This window comes from Hetaerina americana, unplaced genomic scaffold (assembly GCF_022747635.1).
Source record: "Hetaerina americana unplaced genomic scaffold, ioHetAmer1.1.p SCAF_126, whole genome shotgun sequence".
Classification (NCBI taxonomy): domain Eukaryota; kingdom Metazoa; phylum Arthropoda; class Insecta; order Odonata; family Calopterygidae; genus Hetaerina; species Hetaerina americana.
In genome coordinates, this window is record NW_027286359.1 from 372,926 (window position 1) to 391,900 (window position 18,975).

Consider the following 18,975-nt stretch of genomic DNA (forward strand, 5'->3'; position numbering starts at 1 on the left):
CGACGGACGGCGTACTAACTTAAAGTGCCCTCCACAAAGCACCTCAGGTAGGGATCGGGATACCACTGAAAAATATCTGTCGCCGCCGGGATTCGAACCTTGGTCCTCTGGGTGGAAAGACTACGTTAGCCTCCGCGCAATCCCGATACCCCGCTTTATCGTCAGCATGCATAATTACATTTAAAACGTATTAAAAATCACAACACAATTTCAAATTTTAGAAATCACAGGTTTATTGCCAGGAATTTCTTGTGCAAAAGTCAAATATATCAAAATAAACCACGTGTCTAATGATTTGCGACGCCTGACCTTCCATGGATAATATACCACATCATCCCCCGAGACGAGATGGACCCGAATGTGAAGCGCCCTCTCTCCACCGGGGGGTGGGCGGGACACGGAGGAAGGGGACGCGGCGGAAGTGGCCACTCCCCACTCTCGTTAGCCGGTTAATTAAGGCGTGCAATGCACACACGCCGCCTCGGGCTTCGTACTTGAGGTGAGCGCTACCCTCCTTACCATACCAAGCTAACTTTCCAGTCGACTACTGATCAACTAACTTACTGCGTTATCACCCAGTAATCTCACTTATCACGTTATCTGAGAATATATATAATCAGCTTGTTATTGGGCTTACTCCTGCATAACTTACTTCAGGCCGTCCGAAGCCGTGTCATCGCCGGCACGAATGGACTACATGCTCCCCTTCGTCTCATTGTCTCCCAAAAACAACTACCTCGCTAAAATAGCAATCCAGAGATTTGGTTTTTGTGGGATTACTTTTTTGACATCAATATTATTTTTGCTTAATTTATTTTCACCCGTAAAATTATTATTCTTAGAAGTTAAAGATGCTGACTCCTGGCTCTTCTGTAGGGCATCCAAATTCAAATGAATTAATGAAGAAACTTTTCCGTTACTTAAGTAAATAATCAATGGCAAATGCCTTTGGCTCTACGAACGCTCTATTTCGGTGCTTTCTACGTCCATCTGAAACATCTCTCATGAAGGCAATGCACGCCGACTGTTCTCAGTCAAACATTCTCGAGCCATTAAAATGGGCGAACCGATGAATGAATTGGGCCGACTTTCTATTCCCCTGCTCTGTTCATGCAATCACACACGTCATCAGCGGCTCCTATTTAGCACTTTTCAAAGGGAATGTAGTGACGACGGCATTTTACCAAAGGAAAAGATTAAATCTTCTTCACGCGGCCTGGAATCATGTTTTTCACGTCTCAACCGATATCGCAACGACTCAATAATACATATGGCTAGCCATACCTAGGCGAGTACAGCGAGTCCATACCTAGGTGGTACATAAGTCGACTTTTTATGGCATAAATCTTTGATCACATTCGCGCCTAGGTTGCTTTCACGGCATTGGATTTCAATCGCTCAGCTAGAAGCGTACGACAGTTTTTATGATAATTATGAATAGTCGGGAATCAAGTTTATAATTAAAAAAAGAAATGAATTCGCCCCGTTGCCATTTAGTGGACCGTATGGATTTGAGACTCAGGGGAAGCGATATGACCTCGACAGTCGGATTGTCACGAAAATCCAAAATCACTCTTCCGCTATAGAATTCCTTTCGAGCGGAAAACGGTCATTCAAAGCGCGCCTTCTCGCCCCTCGCTCGATAAAGGCGCCTAAGTGCTGTTTTGTGAGTGACTCGAGCGACAAAGGCTCGAGTGGTTCGGCAAAGGAGGAATCTGGTGAAAATGCGGGCGACGATAGCACTCTGAAGAGAGAAAGAGGGGGGGGGGGGGCGAATAGAAAGGCCGGCGGCGGCGGCGATGTTTTCATCCGCTCCCCCCCCCCCCCGGTGCCCGAATTCCCTCGCCCTTCTCACTCGCCTCCCTCCGCCGCGAACACTCGGGTGTCGCATAAACACCAAACGGGAGCACAAGAGCCCCTTCCCTCCCTCGGGACTTCGCCGTTCTCTCCATCGGGAAAGAGAGACAAAAGGCGGAACTGGACGGGGGAGCCAACGGCGCCTCCCGCCGAGTGGCCACAGCCACCACTCGGAACACCCGCGTAGTCACATAAACACACACACACGCACCCCGGGGGGGGGGGGACGCTGTCGGCTTCCTCCACTCCGGATGTCTTCGAGCGGATTGCAATCCGCGTTAGGGAAGATTACGCTACGCTACGCGCCAACCTTCGAGTGGATGCTAATTACGTCACCTTAGGTGTGTGGCAGTTATCTAAACCCAAGGTCGACATATCGTGGGCGATATGATGTCCAGGTCCATATTCATGCCATAAGTTTGCGTCGAACATTTTAAAATAAACCACTAATTGTCAGAAATTGTGATTTTACCTTGCCTGTTAATTTTATTCATGCGTCAAAATTTTACTTCTTCTGGAAACAAACGTTGCAAGTGTATTAAGGACTGCCATCAAGTCCGCAGCTCCAATCTTTCCGAAAACCTACTCTTGGACATTTGGTGAAGGTTTTCAAACTCACAATAAAAGAACAACAAATAAATTACACGTGTGAATGTCATTCCTTTCCAAAAATAATGGGCCAATCTAAATCTCGACGCTTTTGATATACAAAACTGGTGTCAACATCGATGCTGATATCGATCTCGAATTGGATATTAATATAGTTTCCCAATAATCCCTCATTATCTATTTCCATGATGGCAGGGTAATAACACTGACATTATCCAAAATGTACAGCTTGGAAATTGGTGTGATCTCGTGGCCAGCGACATCTCGAGGGAGAGTTGCTATTTTCACACCATCGCATTATATCATATATATCAGGACATCAAGAATCTCAAAACATCGAAAAAATTAGGAAGTATAGTCTTCAGTTTAAAAAAAAGCCCTGGCTTCCTTTTTTGTGTTTCTTAGTCTTCTATGCCATTGCCACCTTCGTGACTAATAGTAACTGCCCTTTTGTGAACATATTTCGTGAATATAGTCAATGACCATCGCCTTTCCAAGAACTGTAAGTCGCTGATGGATACCAGCCATAACCACCACCCAAGATTCCCAGTTTTTTAGGGTGAAAGGGATTAGGTAATTACTGACAAACCAATCGGGGGTTATGTACACAAGGGACCCAAAAGGGTAAAGTTTGATGAGTAAGGGTGAATGTATTTTGAAATCGAAAATGAAATTCTAGAGCATGCCTTTGTTGCCTAAGAAAGTTTCCATTCGATTGAGCTTCATTAACGAGGCGCTTCGATGTGTTGACTAAATAAATTGGTCACTTAACCCAGGACATTTTATTTAATGCGTTGATCGGAATGGTGCGGTGACTAACGTGCTGGCTTCCCACCCTGAGCGCTACCTTCGAATCCTGGAGGTGGCGGTTTGTTTTCAGTGGCATCCCGATCCCTACTCGAGTGCACTATGAGTTAGTACGCCGTCCGTCGGATGGGACGTTAAAACTGTGGTTCGCCCCTTGGCGACTTTCGTTGAGAATAGGCTAATGTCGACGTTGGCTTTATCCCCGCCCTTTCTCCTTTCGCTGAATATCCCTAATCGCGCAAATGACCTCAGCTGTCGGTCGCCTCCCCGAAATACTACTACTACTAATTTTATTTCATGAGCATTTTAATTTTAAGTTCGAAGCATGAGAACATCTCCCGCCTCTTGGGCTCAAGAGTGCAGGGGCGTGTAGTGCCCAGTCCCATCGACCCAAACCTGTTCAGACTACCGGACTAACAGTTTTCCCACGACGCTTTAAATAGCAGTCATTCGACCATCCGCAAGCTTTCAGGGTCCACACACACCCCCGGTCCGCAGTCAACCGCGGTCGAGTGAGGGAACTTCCCGCGTGTAGGTAAGAGACCCCCGGGGGAGAGGGAGACGCGTGGTATGTATGTACCCCGCCACCGGCAGCGCTCACGAATTATGGAAGATTATTTCAACCCCTCGCCTCTCCCACGCCACCTCCCACCCGCACCCACTGCGGATGACGTCCCCCCCCCACCTTGCCGCCCTTTTGAGGGCGGGTGAGCCCAAGTGACCGCTCCGGTCGACGCCCGACCGGCCGGAGACAATGCCTCGCGGGAGAGAAAGACCCTCTGCGCCCGGCCCCGCCTCCCCTCAGAATATCAACCGACCGACTCGCGGAGGTGAGGGAGGTGGGTCGCTCAACCCTTCCCCGGTGACGCGAGCGAGCTCTCCTCCCTCGCACGCAGCCAACCCCCCCCCCTCGGTCCCTTTTGTTCCCCCAATCGATTCAACCCCTATCCCTCCCTTCAACGCCCCTCGCACGCCAATGGTTTTCGATTCGTGAGATCCCCTGAGCGTGATTTGCTCAAGGGATTCCTCTCTTTTTGCGGAAACGCCTTCATCAATTATTAGTGCGAGCCACGTCTGCCGCGGCCCTGGTGTCCACTGGTCAGTCTCCCCGAGTCGTGTCGCTTTGAGGGTGAGGCAATCGCCCAAATACCGGGGTTTATCTTTGTTTGCGAGTGTGTGCATGTCTCTGTGTGTGCGTCTCCGCACGTGAAGTAGACGTCGAAATATGGACTCTTGACAAGAAAACGTTTGCCATAATTATGAATCAATCCCAAAATTTTCAGTTTGCCAGGCCTACGAACGTGATATCACGCATTCACGTATTCATAGGGGAATTGCGGGCGCGAAGTGAAAGAGAAAGTTGCCAAAATGATCGAACGCAGTGATGCGTTTGTTTTTTTAATCTCCCATCGGAAAAATTTCCATCCATGTTTGAAATGTTTGGCTTCAAACCGGAAGGACCGTGATGTAATGACTACGGAAAACTTCATCCACTTCACGCAAGACGTTTAAATTTCCGTTGGAAGGCATTTCCGTCAAACCACACAGTTAATATGGAACTCTAGGAATGGGAAACAACCCCCTAATTAATGCCTTCACACAATGTGCCAATTTGTCACTTTGATTAAAAGGTTTCGAGATCGGTTATAACTTCACCCGCTGACTGCAACTTCCCCCTAGCTATTCGCATTTGTAAGTTCACGTTTCTCTTCCTCCCGTTGTAATCATGTGCCATTACACTCAGTCAATTATTTGCTCTTTGTTGAGCAACCTGTACAACAACTGCCTCATGGGCCGGAGAATACACGAACTGATATCCGTAACCTCCGTGTTGACCTCCGCCGTTTTCCACTTGCACCTCAACCTTCTAGGGTGAGATGCGCGCTCCGCGTCAACCGTGCTCCCCACCCCGGAGCTCCCCCGGGTGGGGCGCGCGAGCAAATTGAATGCAAGGAGGGACTGAGGATGGAGAGAGACCCGCGGTGGGAATGCGAGGGGGAAAGGAAGGGGGGATGCAAATAAGCCCCACCCCTTCCAAAGCTCCCCCCCCCCCCCGCCTTCCCCCACGAAACCTCGGAGCGACCCAAATCCCCTCGTCGCTCCGCCTTTTGAATTTCCCGGGAACAAATGAAATTGCAAAGCCAGCAGCATCCCCTCGGCCCTTTTTTTCGCTGCCACCCCCACCCCTATCCCTTGCCTCCGGAGATGGAGAGAGAGAGATATATCCAGGGGCAGGGAATGAATACATAAAAAAGGCAGAGAGAGAGAGTGAGAAAAAAAGAGAGGAGAGGAGGGGGGTGTCATAATTCTCATGGAGGCAGAACACGCACCAAGGGCGCAGATGGGAAATTTTTAACGGGACCGCCACCTGGTTCCTCCTCGTCGCAATTTTCGCCGGGACTCCGGGGAAAAATAGCGGCCGGAGGACTTAGAAAGAGGGGGGGGTCCCCCCACCCCCTTTTACCCCCTCCTTCTACCCCGATCGCTGTTGGTTCGGCAGGCGTCATCATCCGGGAGCTTAGCCGCCGTGGAGGGATTTGCCGGGGAAGGATTAGGGCGGGATTTGCGGAAAGGCCCCTCTTCGTGTGGGGTCAGGCTGCCTGCGAAACGTGGGGGGGGGGCAGGGGAGGCAGAGGAGATGAGTCCCCCTCTCCCTACGAAGAAAGACGTCGTCGCCCCCCCCCTCCGAGACTACCGGAGAGGGGGGGGAGCTCTCGCGGATCAACTGCTGCGCTCCAGGATGATGCGGGGGGACCCCCCACCTCATAGTCCAGCTGGAGGCGTCAAGGCGAGAGGGTGACTTGACCGCCGGCGCGGTGAGGGGGGGGGGTTTGTCGCAACTGGAAGAGCCCAACTCGGACGAGCAAACATTACGGGTTGTTGTGCGGAAGTACACATGGCTCCGCCGCAAAGTTTACTTCGATCGCCTGCTGCTTGGGCGATCCGAAAAGGGTTGCTGCCCCGAAATTCGATTGCTCAAAGGGTGTGAAGAAATGGCTCTTGAATAATTCGAATATCACGAAAAGCTGGAATCGTACAGCTCGATACTCCTGGTTAGCGCACACTGACGATGTGTTTGGCGTGTCCTAGGTGTTCGCAACGAATGTTCAGACGGAACACTTCCCAGAGCGGCGTCGCTCCTTCGTACATTTCGACGTCGCGCCGTCCACGCCACTACATATACAGTCTGATAATTTTCCCGGCATTGTGATCGCCAATCAACCAATTATTCCACGGAACAAGTCGCAAAATGACATCTACTCACTGACTATCTCCGGCAAAGTCTTCCTTTTTTTAACTTCAACGAAATATCAGATAGCCTATCAATAACCACGTCCTACCAAGAAGCACGGGTAGAATTCAGAACTACACACATAGTCTCCGCATTCCGCCGCTGAACGTGACACCATCTTCCGCGATGCCGTCGGAAGCCCGAACGTGACCAATTGGCGAAGCATGAGGGACCCCTCGGCGGGCCTCGTGCCAGGGGCGGGCGCGCAAACGGGACTTTCCTCGGATCGCCCATCGAGTCCGAGGTAATGACGGTTTTGAAACCGTCACGTGACCTAGGGGAGCATTATGCAAGCATAATGCTTTATTCCTCATTTGGTCTCCCTACTCCTGAATGGTGTGTGTCAAAGCTGGCCGAGTATTGACTACTTTAAGGCGATCACACAAGACACGGGAACGTCACTGTCGAGGGAAGTTTGAAGTGGATGGCTTTATGAATTAGTGTGGATCGAAGAGGAAGATTCAAAGAACGGCTCGCACTCAAAGGAGATATTAAATGCTACTAACGAATCTTGAGCTGCACATGTTGGCGAAGAATGTAATCCTAAAAAGTGATTCAAAATGTGTAATATACAGATTAAGCTCACACTGAAGGAAATGCCAAAGGTAACGTTGAAAACATTGCAAAGAAATAGTGGGATAGTTTCGAAATTGAGGAGTAAATAATTTTAAATAAGGAAAAACAATGGGCTTAGGGCATCAGAAACGACTTGCTCCCTTCGGGAAGGAAAGAGAGAGAGGGGGGAGGGAGGGAGAGGAAAGGGGAGACGGGTAAGGGTGCGCTCCGCCCACGAGGCAATGAACCCCCGGCGCCAAACCCGAAAGAGATGCTCGTTCCCTTGAAGGTGATTTCATTTGATTTGATCTGAAAGAATTCGATCTATTTTTTGCACTTCGTAGCACCCCCTTGTATCCTTGAGTCGCGGTTTTCTCATACGTGGGCCGATTATCTATAGCAATCAATAACTACTTACTCTGTCTGCCATTGCCATAGAAATTTGTAGCAGACTAATTTTTTTATTCAATTCGAAACACTCTCAGCCGTAAAATTTAAATCCGAATTAATGGAAAGAATTCATCCAATTTACGAATCATTCGAAGGTTTTAACTTTTCAATGAACCCCCTGTCAAACGGAATCTATTAATGAGAAGGGGTGAACGCGAAGTATATGACCACTAGCAATGGTGAGTTTATTACTACGAAATGCTTTCGTTCTCACATTTAATATCGCTGATACTTTTTGAGAAACCATCATCACTATTTACACGCACACAATTGCCTACACCCGCCAACACAGGCGAGCAGTTTCGCTCCCCTTCATTGACTCTGTTACTTCGGCATCGATGCCATCGAAATATATTCTAATATCCTGGAAGTTATGATCGCGAGAGTCAATCCCTACCGGCAACCAATAAAATGACAAAAACTAGAGGATATCCGAAAACCGAGGTATTCTACATCCAAATCATTTTTAAAGACCAAAACCCTAGTAAAAAATTTTTCCATTACCGAAATTTTGATTTTGAACACCTTAAACCTAAGAATAAGCACCAAATGACGGGAGGGAGGTTTTCCAGGAATCCGGTGATGTCCCTCACTCCGGAGGCCATTCCACCTGACAAAGCCGAAGGGGCAGAGAGCATCCAGTCGGCCGCCTCGGCTGTCCGGGTACCCTCAAAGGAGCTTCCCCTTTGCATGTGACGGGGGTGGAGACCACCCGTGGAGAGGACACGCCTCAACACCACCCCCCCCCCGCCGCCGCCCCTAGATGGAATGGGTGAGGCGGAGACCCGGTGTACCCAGGGGGGGACAGAGCTGAGGAACACTCTTTCGCCAGTGTCCCATCATGCACACTTATTGTATACTCGGGGCGACTTAACGCCGAGTTTCCCTCTCTGTGTGACGCCATCGCATCGGGCGCCTCGTTTGTCGTAGATTGAAGGAGACTGAGCTGTGATGCACTTTGGATGCGTGGCAAATGAAACACGAAATGGGAAATGAGTCGGAAGTCGATCCAGATAGGCTGGAAGGGAATCGGGAACTAGGGATACGAGAGGGATAGGGTTTCTGACCTAGCGAAGGGCACCAAAGGGTCTGTGGCGTATCGCGCACGACTAAGAATGCCTGTGACATTGTATGTTCGGTATATCGTCACAAAATCTTTCTCCTTTAAAATCCCCTAAATTTCAGCGTAGGAGAAGTAATGTTATCCTCATAATCACGATACACAATCACCAAAGTCTCCCGGATGTCGGTGATAATCAATTGGGGGGGGGGGAAATAGCTGGATCGACCATAGCGAGTAGAGTATGACTCCTCATAGGCGTAGACATTCCAAGTTTCCTCAAATCCCTCCGTCGAGGTGGCGCAAACGTTTGGCTATGACCTACATTCAAGTAAAGTATAAGCATAAAATAGCCTTTCTTTTCTTCAAAACGGCGGAATCCCTAGAGTGAAAAATATGACGTCGAGCTTCTTTGGATAAATATTTTCATAATACGAACCATCTATAGTTTCCTAAATTAATATCGCTTTTTATTTAAATTATTGAGGTTTCCCAAAAACTAAGCGGTCGACTCAAATGATTGCCAGCTTACGGCTATGTCTTGACTTCTTATAGTGAGCGAAGGCAACATACAAAAGGAGTTCTCAAAGAAATGATATAACACATTCAATTACTTCCATACTCTGTCGGGGCCAGGTTATCGGCATCGGAGAGATCCTCTGGAGGCAAGGTCAGCGGCGCTTTTAATGGCGTTTCCGTTCCTCGTTTACGGATTCCCATTCCGACAATTGGGAAGGATACTCCAGTGGAGGGCGCTGTTACTACGTCACTCGACGGCGGCATTTGCCTCGGACCCCAGGGGGAGAGAGAGCCGTGGTGTGAGTGGCAGGGGGTGAGGGTGGAAGCCTTTCAAAAGGCGAGGATAATCCCACAACCACCCCCTCGGCCCAACAATAACGAAAGCAGGAGCAAGCCCCAGACGAAAGAAAGGGTGTCCGTCGGCCCCCGGAAGGCACTTGGGTGGGTGTTAGGGGGGGGAGGGGGGGCGCGAGGTTGGCGGCGGAGGCGAATAACAATCGCACGGGTGATAACAATGGAATCGAAGTGGAGAAAAAACAGACGGATCGAATCTGGTACCCCGGAAGGAGAGTGGGTGGGAGGAGTGGGTGGATGGGGCGAAACAGGAATGCTCTCCCATCCTGCCTTGCATCTTCCAGTCCGCAACCCTGCAGGCTAAAACGTCCCACGCGGTCCCGCAAGGAAGAAATTGTAGGCTTAAATGCGAAGGTCTCAGGAAAATGAAATGATATAGGTTGACTATTTGGGGTTCAAAAGAGTAAACATCAATTAGAGAATCACGCCGATGAAGAGCTAAGAACGCCTGTATTTGTGAGCAGAGCAACGCGAGGAGAAAACAGATACGAATGGGCGTATCGAGGTGGGTGAAGGAGGAGTCTCAGTTCCTCCAGAAACAAAGAGGGCGCTCGAGACGGGCCAGTGAAATCATAAAAAGAACTTTTTCGTTCATCGAAGAAAAAGTGGAAATTAATCGGAGAAATGTGAGAATCTAAAATAAACTTCACGGATAATTCAAAGTCAGATCGAGTTGTGGGATCCTAAAAAGATTTAATGAGACTACACTCACTGCGGCTTCGTAAAATACTTGCGCCGTTTACGTGCCTTCCTTACTTGAGAGAATACTGCTCCTTAACTGTCAAGGTACAAACACCATAAGTGTTTAAAAGTTGGCTTTAACCTCGTGGACTGTGGCGCGTCGCGCACGAATACGAATGCATGTGACATTGTATGTACTGTATTTCGTCACAACATCTTGTTCCTTTAAAAGCCCTCAAAATTTCACTGCTCCTTGATTTGGTCAAATGCGCGTCCCATTTATGCAAAACATACTCGAGTTCAACTCGGTCCATCTCCATCATCCGCCGCCAAATTCCCCATCTTCGTAAAATTCCCTTCGTAGCGCAATTATACCCATCCATCCATCACTTGAGTTCACCCGTACAACTATTCGCGACCCAAACTTTCTCCATTCGGCCATCAACGCTAACTTTCGACCTATGGATACGCCTCCTCCACTCTCCCCGACACACCCCTTCCCGCATTGGCGACCTCCCGCCTTACATTCCCGTCTTACACTCTCCCAGTTATTCCTTGTTCTCCCGAAATTATTGAGTTCACTCACTCTCCGCCGTCCCGCCCTTCACTTGACCCATTCACTCCACAATTTCACAGCAACCCAAGATGAATGCCGGCCTCAGAGTGATTGCTGCATCTCTGAGTGCTTCATATATTTGTACCGAAGACTTTGTACGATCTTTTGTGGCTAATTGGTATTGTTTTTGCGCTTCGTCCGTTTATTGTATCATTTACTATTCTTTCTTTCCTGAATTATTTATTTGGTACCCATTGACTGTAAACGGCCGTTGTTTGCTTTTTTAAGTTTTGAAAATGAATTAATTAAAAATTAGGACTGGATGAATACGTGAATCAAAAACTCAATCACCGAGGCATTTCAATTATCTTTCTTACCCGACATCATTACTCTGCCATAAGAAATCAAGGCGAGCACATCGTGGAAAACATAGGCGTGTATGTGTGTGCGTGCGTGCGTGCGTGTGTCCGTATGTGTGTTTGGATTGGGCCTGGGTTCCGTGGATTGTTGCACTCGTGTACTCCAAACAGACCTGGCATTGCGCCCCTTCCGAATTTCGTGCGGGCCCTCCCCACCGCTTGCAGTGGCTTTGAGGGGGCAGCGGGGGAAGGGGTGGGGGGAGGCGGCGGTTGGAAGGCATTCACTTCCTAGGAGCACTGCATCCCCCGCGTTTCTCAAATTTCCAAAGGCCCAGGCCCAGGTGGGGCGCGCGGCGTGTGCGGGATTGGTGGGCGCGCCCCGTTTCGCCCCCGGTGGTGCACGGGGGAGGTTAGGAGTCGGAGAAGGGAGGTCAGCGGAGGAGAGGAAGCGCGGTGGCCTGCTGTCAGTCAGGATCACAGCACGTCCCGTTCCCTACTCTCGCCCCCCTGCGGCCCGCCCTCGCACAGAGCGGCGCGGAGTCTGGCGAGGGGTAGGATGTGTGGGCATATGGGCATGCTCGTATTTTGCATGTGAAAGGCTGTTCAATAAGTGTTGGTATCAAAATTATTTAATCGCATAACTTACAGGGCATGAAACGAGGAAGGGGAAGTCGAAAATCGAAAATCTACCCTTGACGTTAGAATACCGATAGTAATAGTTTTAATTACTATTACTACTGATTTTACAGTGAGAAAATCAATGTTATGCTTAGTTTCACTCAATGTGTACATAATTCTCTTCTTCTCAATCCTCCTATATCTCCTATACTTCACCTACTCTAGATTCCATCATCAACCTTTCGGGAAAGGTTTCCTTCCACCTACACAGCAACCAATTCGAAACTTCCGTCCTCATTGGAGGCAATAATTCCTCTGCGATAGCAGATCCCAGATCCTGCCACACACCTTCCCGTTTTCTCTCTCATCTGCGCCCACCGTATTGCAACAATTCTTCCTCCTTCACACAGAATTACAATAGTACATTACATGATTCCGTATAAACACTCATAAATCAAACCCCTCCTAAACCTCCCATTAAACCCAAAAGGCTTAGATCAATACGCAATCACAACTTCAACGTAACCACTGGCTGATTTTCCGGCGCTCATAAGACCCATCATGTTATGAAAAAGCATACTTCCTTCCGAATACTCAAGTACCCGCGTCACACCTCGCAACTTCTCTCCAAGGACCCCCAAACTTGGGTGACATCTTCAAACTCACAAGGCTCTTCTCCACCCCAGCACCACTCGCTCCTCTCCGCGCAACCCTCCCCCCCCCCTGCGGTGCTCCACGGACTCCTTTCCATTGACGAAGCCATTCTTACATCCCAAGACGTCATCCCTCGATTCGACACCAACCTTTCCGTGGGGATTAATAATCATCGCCAATCCAGCAAATTCACCGCCTTCACAATTTCCAAAAAAATTTGTGACAGCCGTTTCAATGAAATAATTCTGGAAATCCTCCCCGCATCTGACAGTAGAATCCAGGTGAGAGAGCTCAATTATGGCCACATGAGAGTGATGGCTCAAATATGGTCACATTAGGCGTGCGTTCCTCCCGGATTTAATTTGGTCCGTTGAAACCACTGATCTAGTCTCCACATACCCCTTCCCCTCCCCTTACCCCTTCCCGCTCCTTCGCTCACACGCACTATTTCCCTCTGCACTTCCCCTCATAAACCCTTCGCCCCTAACCAAAAGAGCAAACTTTATTCGAGTCGCTGATTCGCACTGTTTTCCCCTTCCGCTTGAAATGATGGTTTTGTCGCCGTCAAAGGTGTCGCCACCACAGGCTAAACGGTCGCCTCCAACGCCGACTTTGGCGACGACGCCCATCCGGAGGAGGGTTCGATTCCTGGCCAGGTTGGTTCCCTTCACAAAGGTCCAGGATGCTTGCGTATGCCCTGGTTCTTATTTGTTGACATACAAAATCAAACGCAAAGGTCCACCTAGCATTTTCTGGATCAGCAGTTAGAAAAAAGTCATACATTTTGTACAGTATTTCTAAGAGACAAACTACTAGGCATTGGGTTTAAGTTGGGTTTAAGTGAGTACATATCACTACGAAGACAAGTCACGTCACTTGACAAATTACACAGATAGCAGTTTTTATATTTCAATAGAAAATTATCATGCGTTTTGAATTTAATTTGCATTATTGCGAGCCCGTTGGATGGGTTCGTGAATCTCGACCAATCAGAGAGCAGCTTCCTTTGGGAGCTCCGCCGATCCATGATTGACCGAGTCGTCCACGCCCTCCAACCGACTCGCGTCGAAGCGGGGGACGCGCTCTCCCCACGCGGCATGCACTTCGGGGAAGGGGGAGCGCATTGCAGGGAGACGGAAGGGGGGATGGGAAGGCGAGCATATCACATCACAGAGAAAGCGCACAGGGGCTGAGGGAGGATATTTACCGTCACAGGGCCGGCCTCGATGATCTGGGGAGTAGAGATCCTGCTTCCTGACCATGAGGTCGCGCGTTCTGAGCCCGCCCTGGGCGAGGATGTCGGTGATGGGTTTCTCATCGGCTCCCTTCTCCCACGCCCCCTCCTTCATTGCCCAACACGCCGCTGCAAAAGGAACCACGCACACAGTCTGCATGAATGACCATTCCTCCTTCAGCAAAACAGGTACACGTAAGAATCTACCCTCTCTCCAGATAACAGTATTTACACAAGCAAACGTTCTAATCACACGACATCAATTTATTACTAGTTTAATTTAAGAGTATTTAAATTTCGGCAAAATCCATAAGATCACCAAAGTGTTCTTTTTCAAACACGTGGAAAGATATTTTTAATTGGTTTCGAATATACACCCTGGGCATGGTATAAATATTTTATTAAGTACGTAGATATCGGGTTGAAAGGTCATGCACGGTTCCTAGATCACGCCCTGAGGAGGTCAGTTGCTCGCAAGCGACTATTTCCTCTATTTACTTATATCCACTTCAGCAATGCGGTTTGGCTTTAAAAACACAGAACGCTCCCTCGACATCACCTTGGTGATCAGAGTGTGCGCCGCGGGGAAGCGTGCGGCCGAACCCATTAAAACCGAATAATTTTCGTATTCCCCGCTCATCCCCCCCGTGTGAGACGTGGATACAAGGAATACAACAGGCGCAAATCAAAGAAACCCACGAAAATGGTACTGCCAACAGAGCATGGGTGTCTTTCCATAATAATGGCCATACCATATCGTATTATCACATACAGATTCTTCTCGCAGGTAGGAAAGACGCCATTCCAACCCCAGTCCGCAGGTACGCGCTCCCGAAGCTGAGGAATTCCCGAAACACAGTCTCGTGTGCGACAGGTCATGCTCCGCCTGACTTACAAAGTATTTCTTTTTATGAAAATCAAGTTTCCATTCTGACATTCAATTTTGCCCATTAATTAGTTTAAAAACAAAGGGGTGACAAATCTGATAGTTTCGCATAATTGCCGACTTGAAACACGATTAAATATTTCACATAAGATTTGATTCTCTAGTTTGCTATGCAATAACAGGATAAAATATTGACTGAGTTTCAATATTCGGTAGTTTTTGCGTGAAGCAGGGCATCTTTCGCCAAAAAGAATGGACACAACTTGGTAGTGAACTCAACAGCGCGCCAGCAAACGCGAGCACGAGAGGGATGAGATGGGAGGAAGATCCTTGGTTCCCCTCTCCGTGTTGCCTTTTGTATTCCACTCTGGGCTACGCGCCTCTCGGGGTGTGGAAACCCCTGGGCCGATCCGCGAGTGGTGTCCGATTAAGGGCCCACCGAACGGCCGCCGACCAACGTCGTCGTCTTTCATGCTCCACGACCCTAAATAAATACCTCTTTCCGAGTGCGCGCCAGCGGAGGGAATGAACGTAGCCACTCTTTTGGAGAATCATGATATGTGCGCACCAGTACGGAGCAGTTGGTTATTGCGCCCCGTTCTGCCTCGAGAAGGTGCCGGGACCGTTTCACTCTCTCACGCCTCCCAGTTCTACTTTGAAGAGAAAGAGTACTAATCGCGGGCATTCGTTGCGCAGGCGCACTGCACTCCACGGATTCCTTCGAATTCATTTTCTCGTGGAATTTGAGTCCCCAAAAATATGCAGTCGTGGAAAAATCTCCCGGCGACCGCATAGTAGGAGGCAGGCGGCGGAGGAGGAGGAGTCAGGCGGTGGGCGGGTCCAGCCAGTGATTCGCTGATCAACATGATTTCACGAAACCCATCAAGCATCCCGAAGCAACTGGCACTAAAATTTCGCCGGATTCCTGCGGCTCCGAGGCCCGTCCTCCGACTCCCCCGGGGGTTGGGGGGGGGGGCCTCTCTCTCTGCGGTTTCTATTCAATTTCAAGCCCCCCCCCCCTCCCTACCTCCCCCCCTCCCATTCCTCTCCGATTGCAACTTGCGGTGAGAGCGCACCGCCGCGCCATTTGCTCCCCAGCCACTTCAATCGTCGTGAATCATTTGCGGCCCGTTGTCTCGGATTGGAAAACATGCCGCCCCATAATCCCATGAACCCACGGCATGCCAAAACTTAATGGACTTCATCCCTCCCTCCTCTGCAATATTTTACTCACACCCCAACGCGAGTGGAACGCGCGTAAATATGTCGCAAATCAGCCGCGATGTAAAAATTATTTGCGGCCGAGGTTTTCTCTGGATGCCGTCGCATTGCATTTGTCGATCCGAGAAATGATTTTCGTGATTAGGTGCGTGAGAATGCACGATTAGTTCATAGCTCTGCCAATTGAGATAGAACACCGTCCATGAACACACTGGTGGCGCAGACACGAGCACTGTTGCCACATTCGCAGTCCGTTCCCTGGCCATATTTACATACAATTGGAAGGTAACGGCATAAAAATAATATGATCAATGTCCACAAATAGCTCCGAGTAGTTTGTTGGATTTAGCCACGTACTTAATAATACTCATAAAAGATGAAATGAAAATAAAATAGTTTTCATCACCGATTACAAGGAATTCCTCATAGTTGCGCCCTAACCCACTTAACATAATATTATATTACAGAATCGATATTCTAATTGCAATCGCCAACTTATTCTGTTAGCTGCACTTGAATGAATCGCCGACGCAAATCGGCCCGTGAATCGGCCCTGAATACATGATAAAAACTTTGTTGCAATTTTCCTCAATTAAAACTTTATTTTGACCATGGTTTCCATACACTGTATCATTATCAGGTAATTACTTTTCGGCCCTGAATAATATTAGATTGAATAAGTCTTGCACGATTTTATTTTCTTGAAGCTTTGTACCCGGAGATCTTCATGATTTGGCTAAACCAACTCGTGTCCTTCAAGGGTTTCGCTTAAAGCGGACCTACACGCGGCCAAGGGATGCAAGTGCGGCCAGTTGGTGGTCAGTTAATCTGTTAACTACCAGTATCAAGAGTAGGAAACTGGGTTCACAGAGAATTGCAATTTCTCTACACAATGTTTAGGCAAATAAAAAACAGAATCATCTCGTAAAAAAAGGAGAAAGCGTTGAGGAATATGTTCACACGAATGTTATATAACACGTGTATATGAACGATATGTGGGGGAGAAGAGGTGCCATCGTTGGACGCCTGGTTTAACGTATTCATTTAAATCATTGCACAATTTTTACATGGGTCCTATAATATATATATATATATATATATATATATATATATATATATATATATATATATATATATATATATATATATCGGACCCAGATTACGAATTTGGTGTGACTACTAATATATATATATATATATATATATATATATATATATATATATATATATCTTAGTGACTACTAATATATATATATATATATATATATATATATATATATATATATATATATTAGTAGTCACACCAAATTCGTTATCTTGTAAAATTACATCAAACATTCGAAATCACAATTTCCCATTGATAAAAATGTGCAGAAAGCCAAAATTATTATTAAAAGAGAATAATACCTTCATAGTTATTACAATGACTCGCTCGCTATTATATTCATATGTCAAAGTATGTAACTACACTTTAAAAGTAAACTTAACATTTGAACAATATCGGAGACCATTCTACACCAGCATTCATATAGTACCCCGCTAGAGCGTATGGTGCTAGGACATCTGCCATACTGACGATTAAGGGTATTTAGACGTACAAGATTAAACATAGGGATCAAAGTTTGGCGCAAATACCAGATGTGAATGATAAAAGTGCATTCGTGACATGATTTCTTACAGCGTGTAAATATCTTAAATACGTCTCAGAATTAGAGATTAAAGCGATGTTAAAGGGATAGGAAGACCACGGGTCGAGTGGAGAGCACGGAGGATAATTTCCAAACCGGCTCGGCGAGCAAGATTCGAGCGTGTTAATTGAAGCGGTTTTGACTTCTTAAGGAGGGGGGGGCGACTCTGAGCACCCTCCCCCCCCACTCTACGCCGACGACCGACCCCGCCACACCACTCCCCCATGCCCTCCACAATTTATTTCCTTTCAGTCATCTTGGACGTGTTTCACTCGGGATTCCGAGAGAGGCCCGCTCGGAGGAGAGTGAAATGGGAACTTTTTTCAGTTATGAAGTGGACGACGTGTGGATTTAAAAGTTTTTCATCGACCCGGCTCTTTCTTGCCGGAGATGTTTTTCCCCGCCGGCCAGCCCCTACCAGCCCCCACCTACCCACCCGCTGGGGTGAGGGTGTGGGGGCGGGAAAAAACACTGCCGCCCCACCTCGGAAATAAATGAGGAGATGCGGAGGGAGAGTGTGTTTGTTGGAGAAAATTCCTCCCACAGACGCACGCATCTCTCACCTTTCGCATTTCTCGGAAAAACTCGACGTGTCTGCTTAAAGAGGAAAGTTTCGAAGCTGCCAGAGAGAGGGAGCCGCCATATAACAGGATGCGGCCCACTCCCATCTCCGCGGCCGACGCCTGTCACTTGTTTTCATAATCCCGGGGGTGGGCGGGCGAGAGAGGGGTCCGCCCCCGTCGTGCATATACTCGCGCGCGCGCACACACATATTCCGAATCCACTCGTCCGGAAACAACAGAGCTCCACGTTTCGCTTGACTGACGGCAGACCTTCTCCCCGCGGAAAAGGTGATGGGGTCGCTATGGTTACAAGAGTTTTTGCGGCCGCCTCGGACGGACTCCCGTCGGAAAATGTTGAAGGGTAGGCTGAGGGGGAGGGTGGGGGGATGGGGAAGGGGATGGAGAGTGGTGGGTGCCTCGCATCGGCCGCCCTGGTCGGGGGGGGGGGGGGGAGGTGACGCCGCCGACAGGTGCGCGCCCAGGCGGGGCGGCGGCAGGGCCGGCCGGTCGGGCGTTTACTTCGCTCGCTCCTTCGGATTTGCATTCGGTGCTCCGAGAGGCTTGCTCTTGAGTTCGGCGGGTGGGCGACGGACGGTGCCCACCCTACACCCTCGGATGCGGGCGCCGGCGCCACGGGGAGCACCTCGCCGTGCTCCACAACGTAGTTCCCCACGTAATCGTGCACCTTAAATATTCGGGGGGTATACCGCGCACCGCTTTTGGAATAACATTTTTTAGGAATGTTGGAATTAATGTTGTTGCACTGACGTAGAAACATTAAAAATGAAACTAATCAATCATTTGTGACTCCATCTCAATGCGGGATTGAGGCGACAATCATTTACCAATGACCCACTCTTCGTTTTTCGACGCTCGTAACTCCGGACGGATCATCAGAACATTCCCATACGCAATGTGCTTTCCTAAACGGCATCGTCCCTCGCGCCATCTTCACGTCCGCAATCACTCGTCAAGAGATCTCTTCTGTTCGACGCTGCAATTCCGCATTCGG

The 18,975-nt window shown here is 48.6% G+C and overlaps 1 protein-coding gene across 1 annotated transcript in view; it reads right to left on the minus strand.

Moving 5' to 3' along the window:
- LOC139686018 (LIM/homeobox protein Lhx5-like) overlaps positions 1-18,975 on the minus strand; it is a 217,252-nt gene that overhangs the window by 69,024 nt on the left and 129,253 nt on the right. Inside the window, exon 4 of the mRNA XM_071583115.1 lies at positions 7,383-7,394. Coding sequence (XP_071439216.1) covers positions 7,383-7,394 — 12 coding nt within the window. The remainder of the gene's footprint in view (positions 1-7,382; positions 7,395-18,975) is intronic.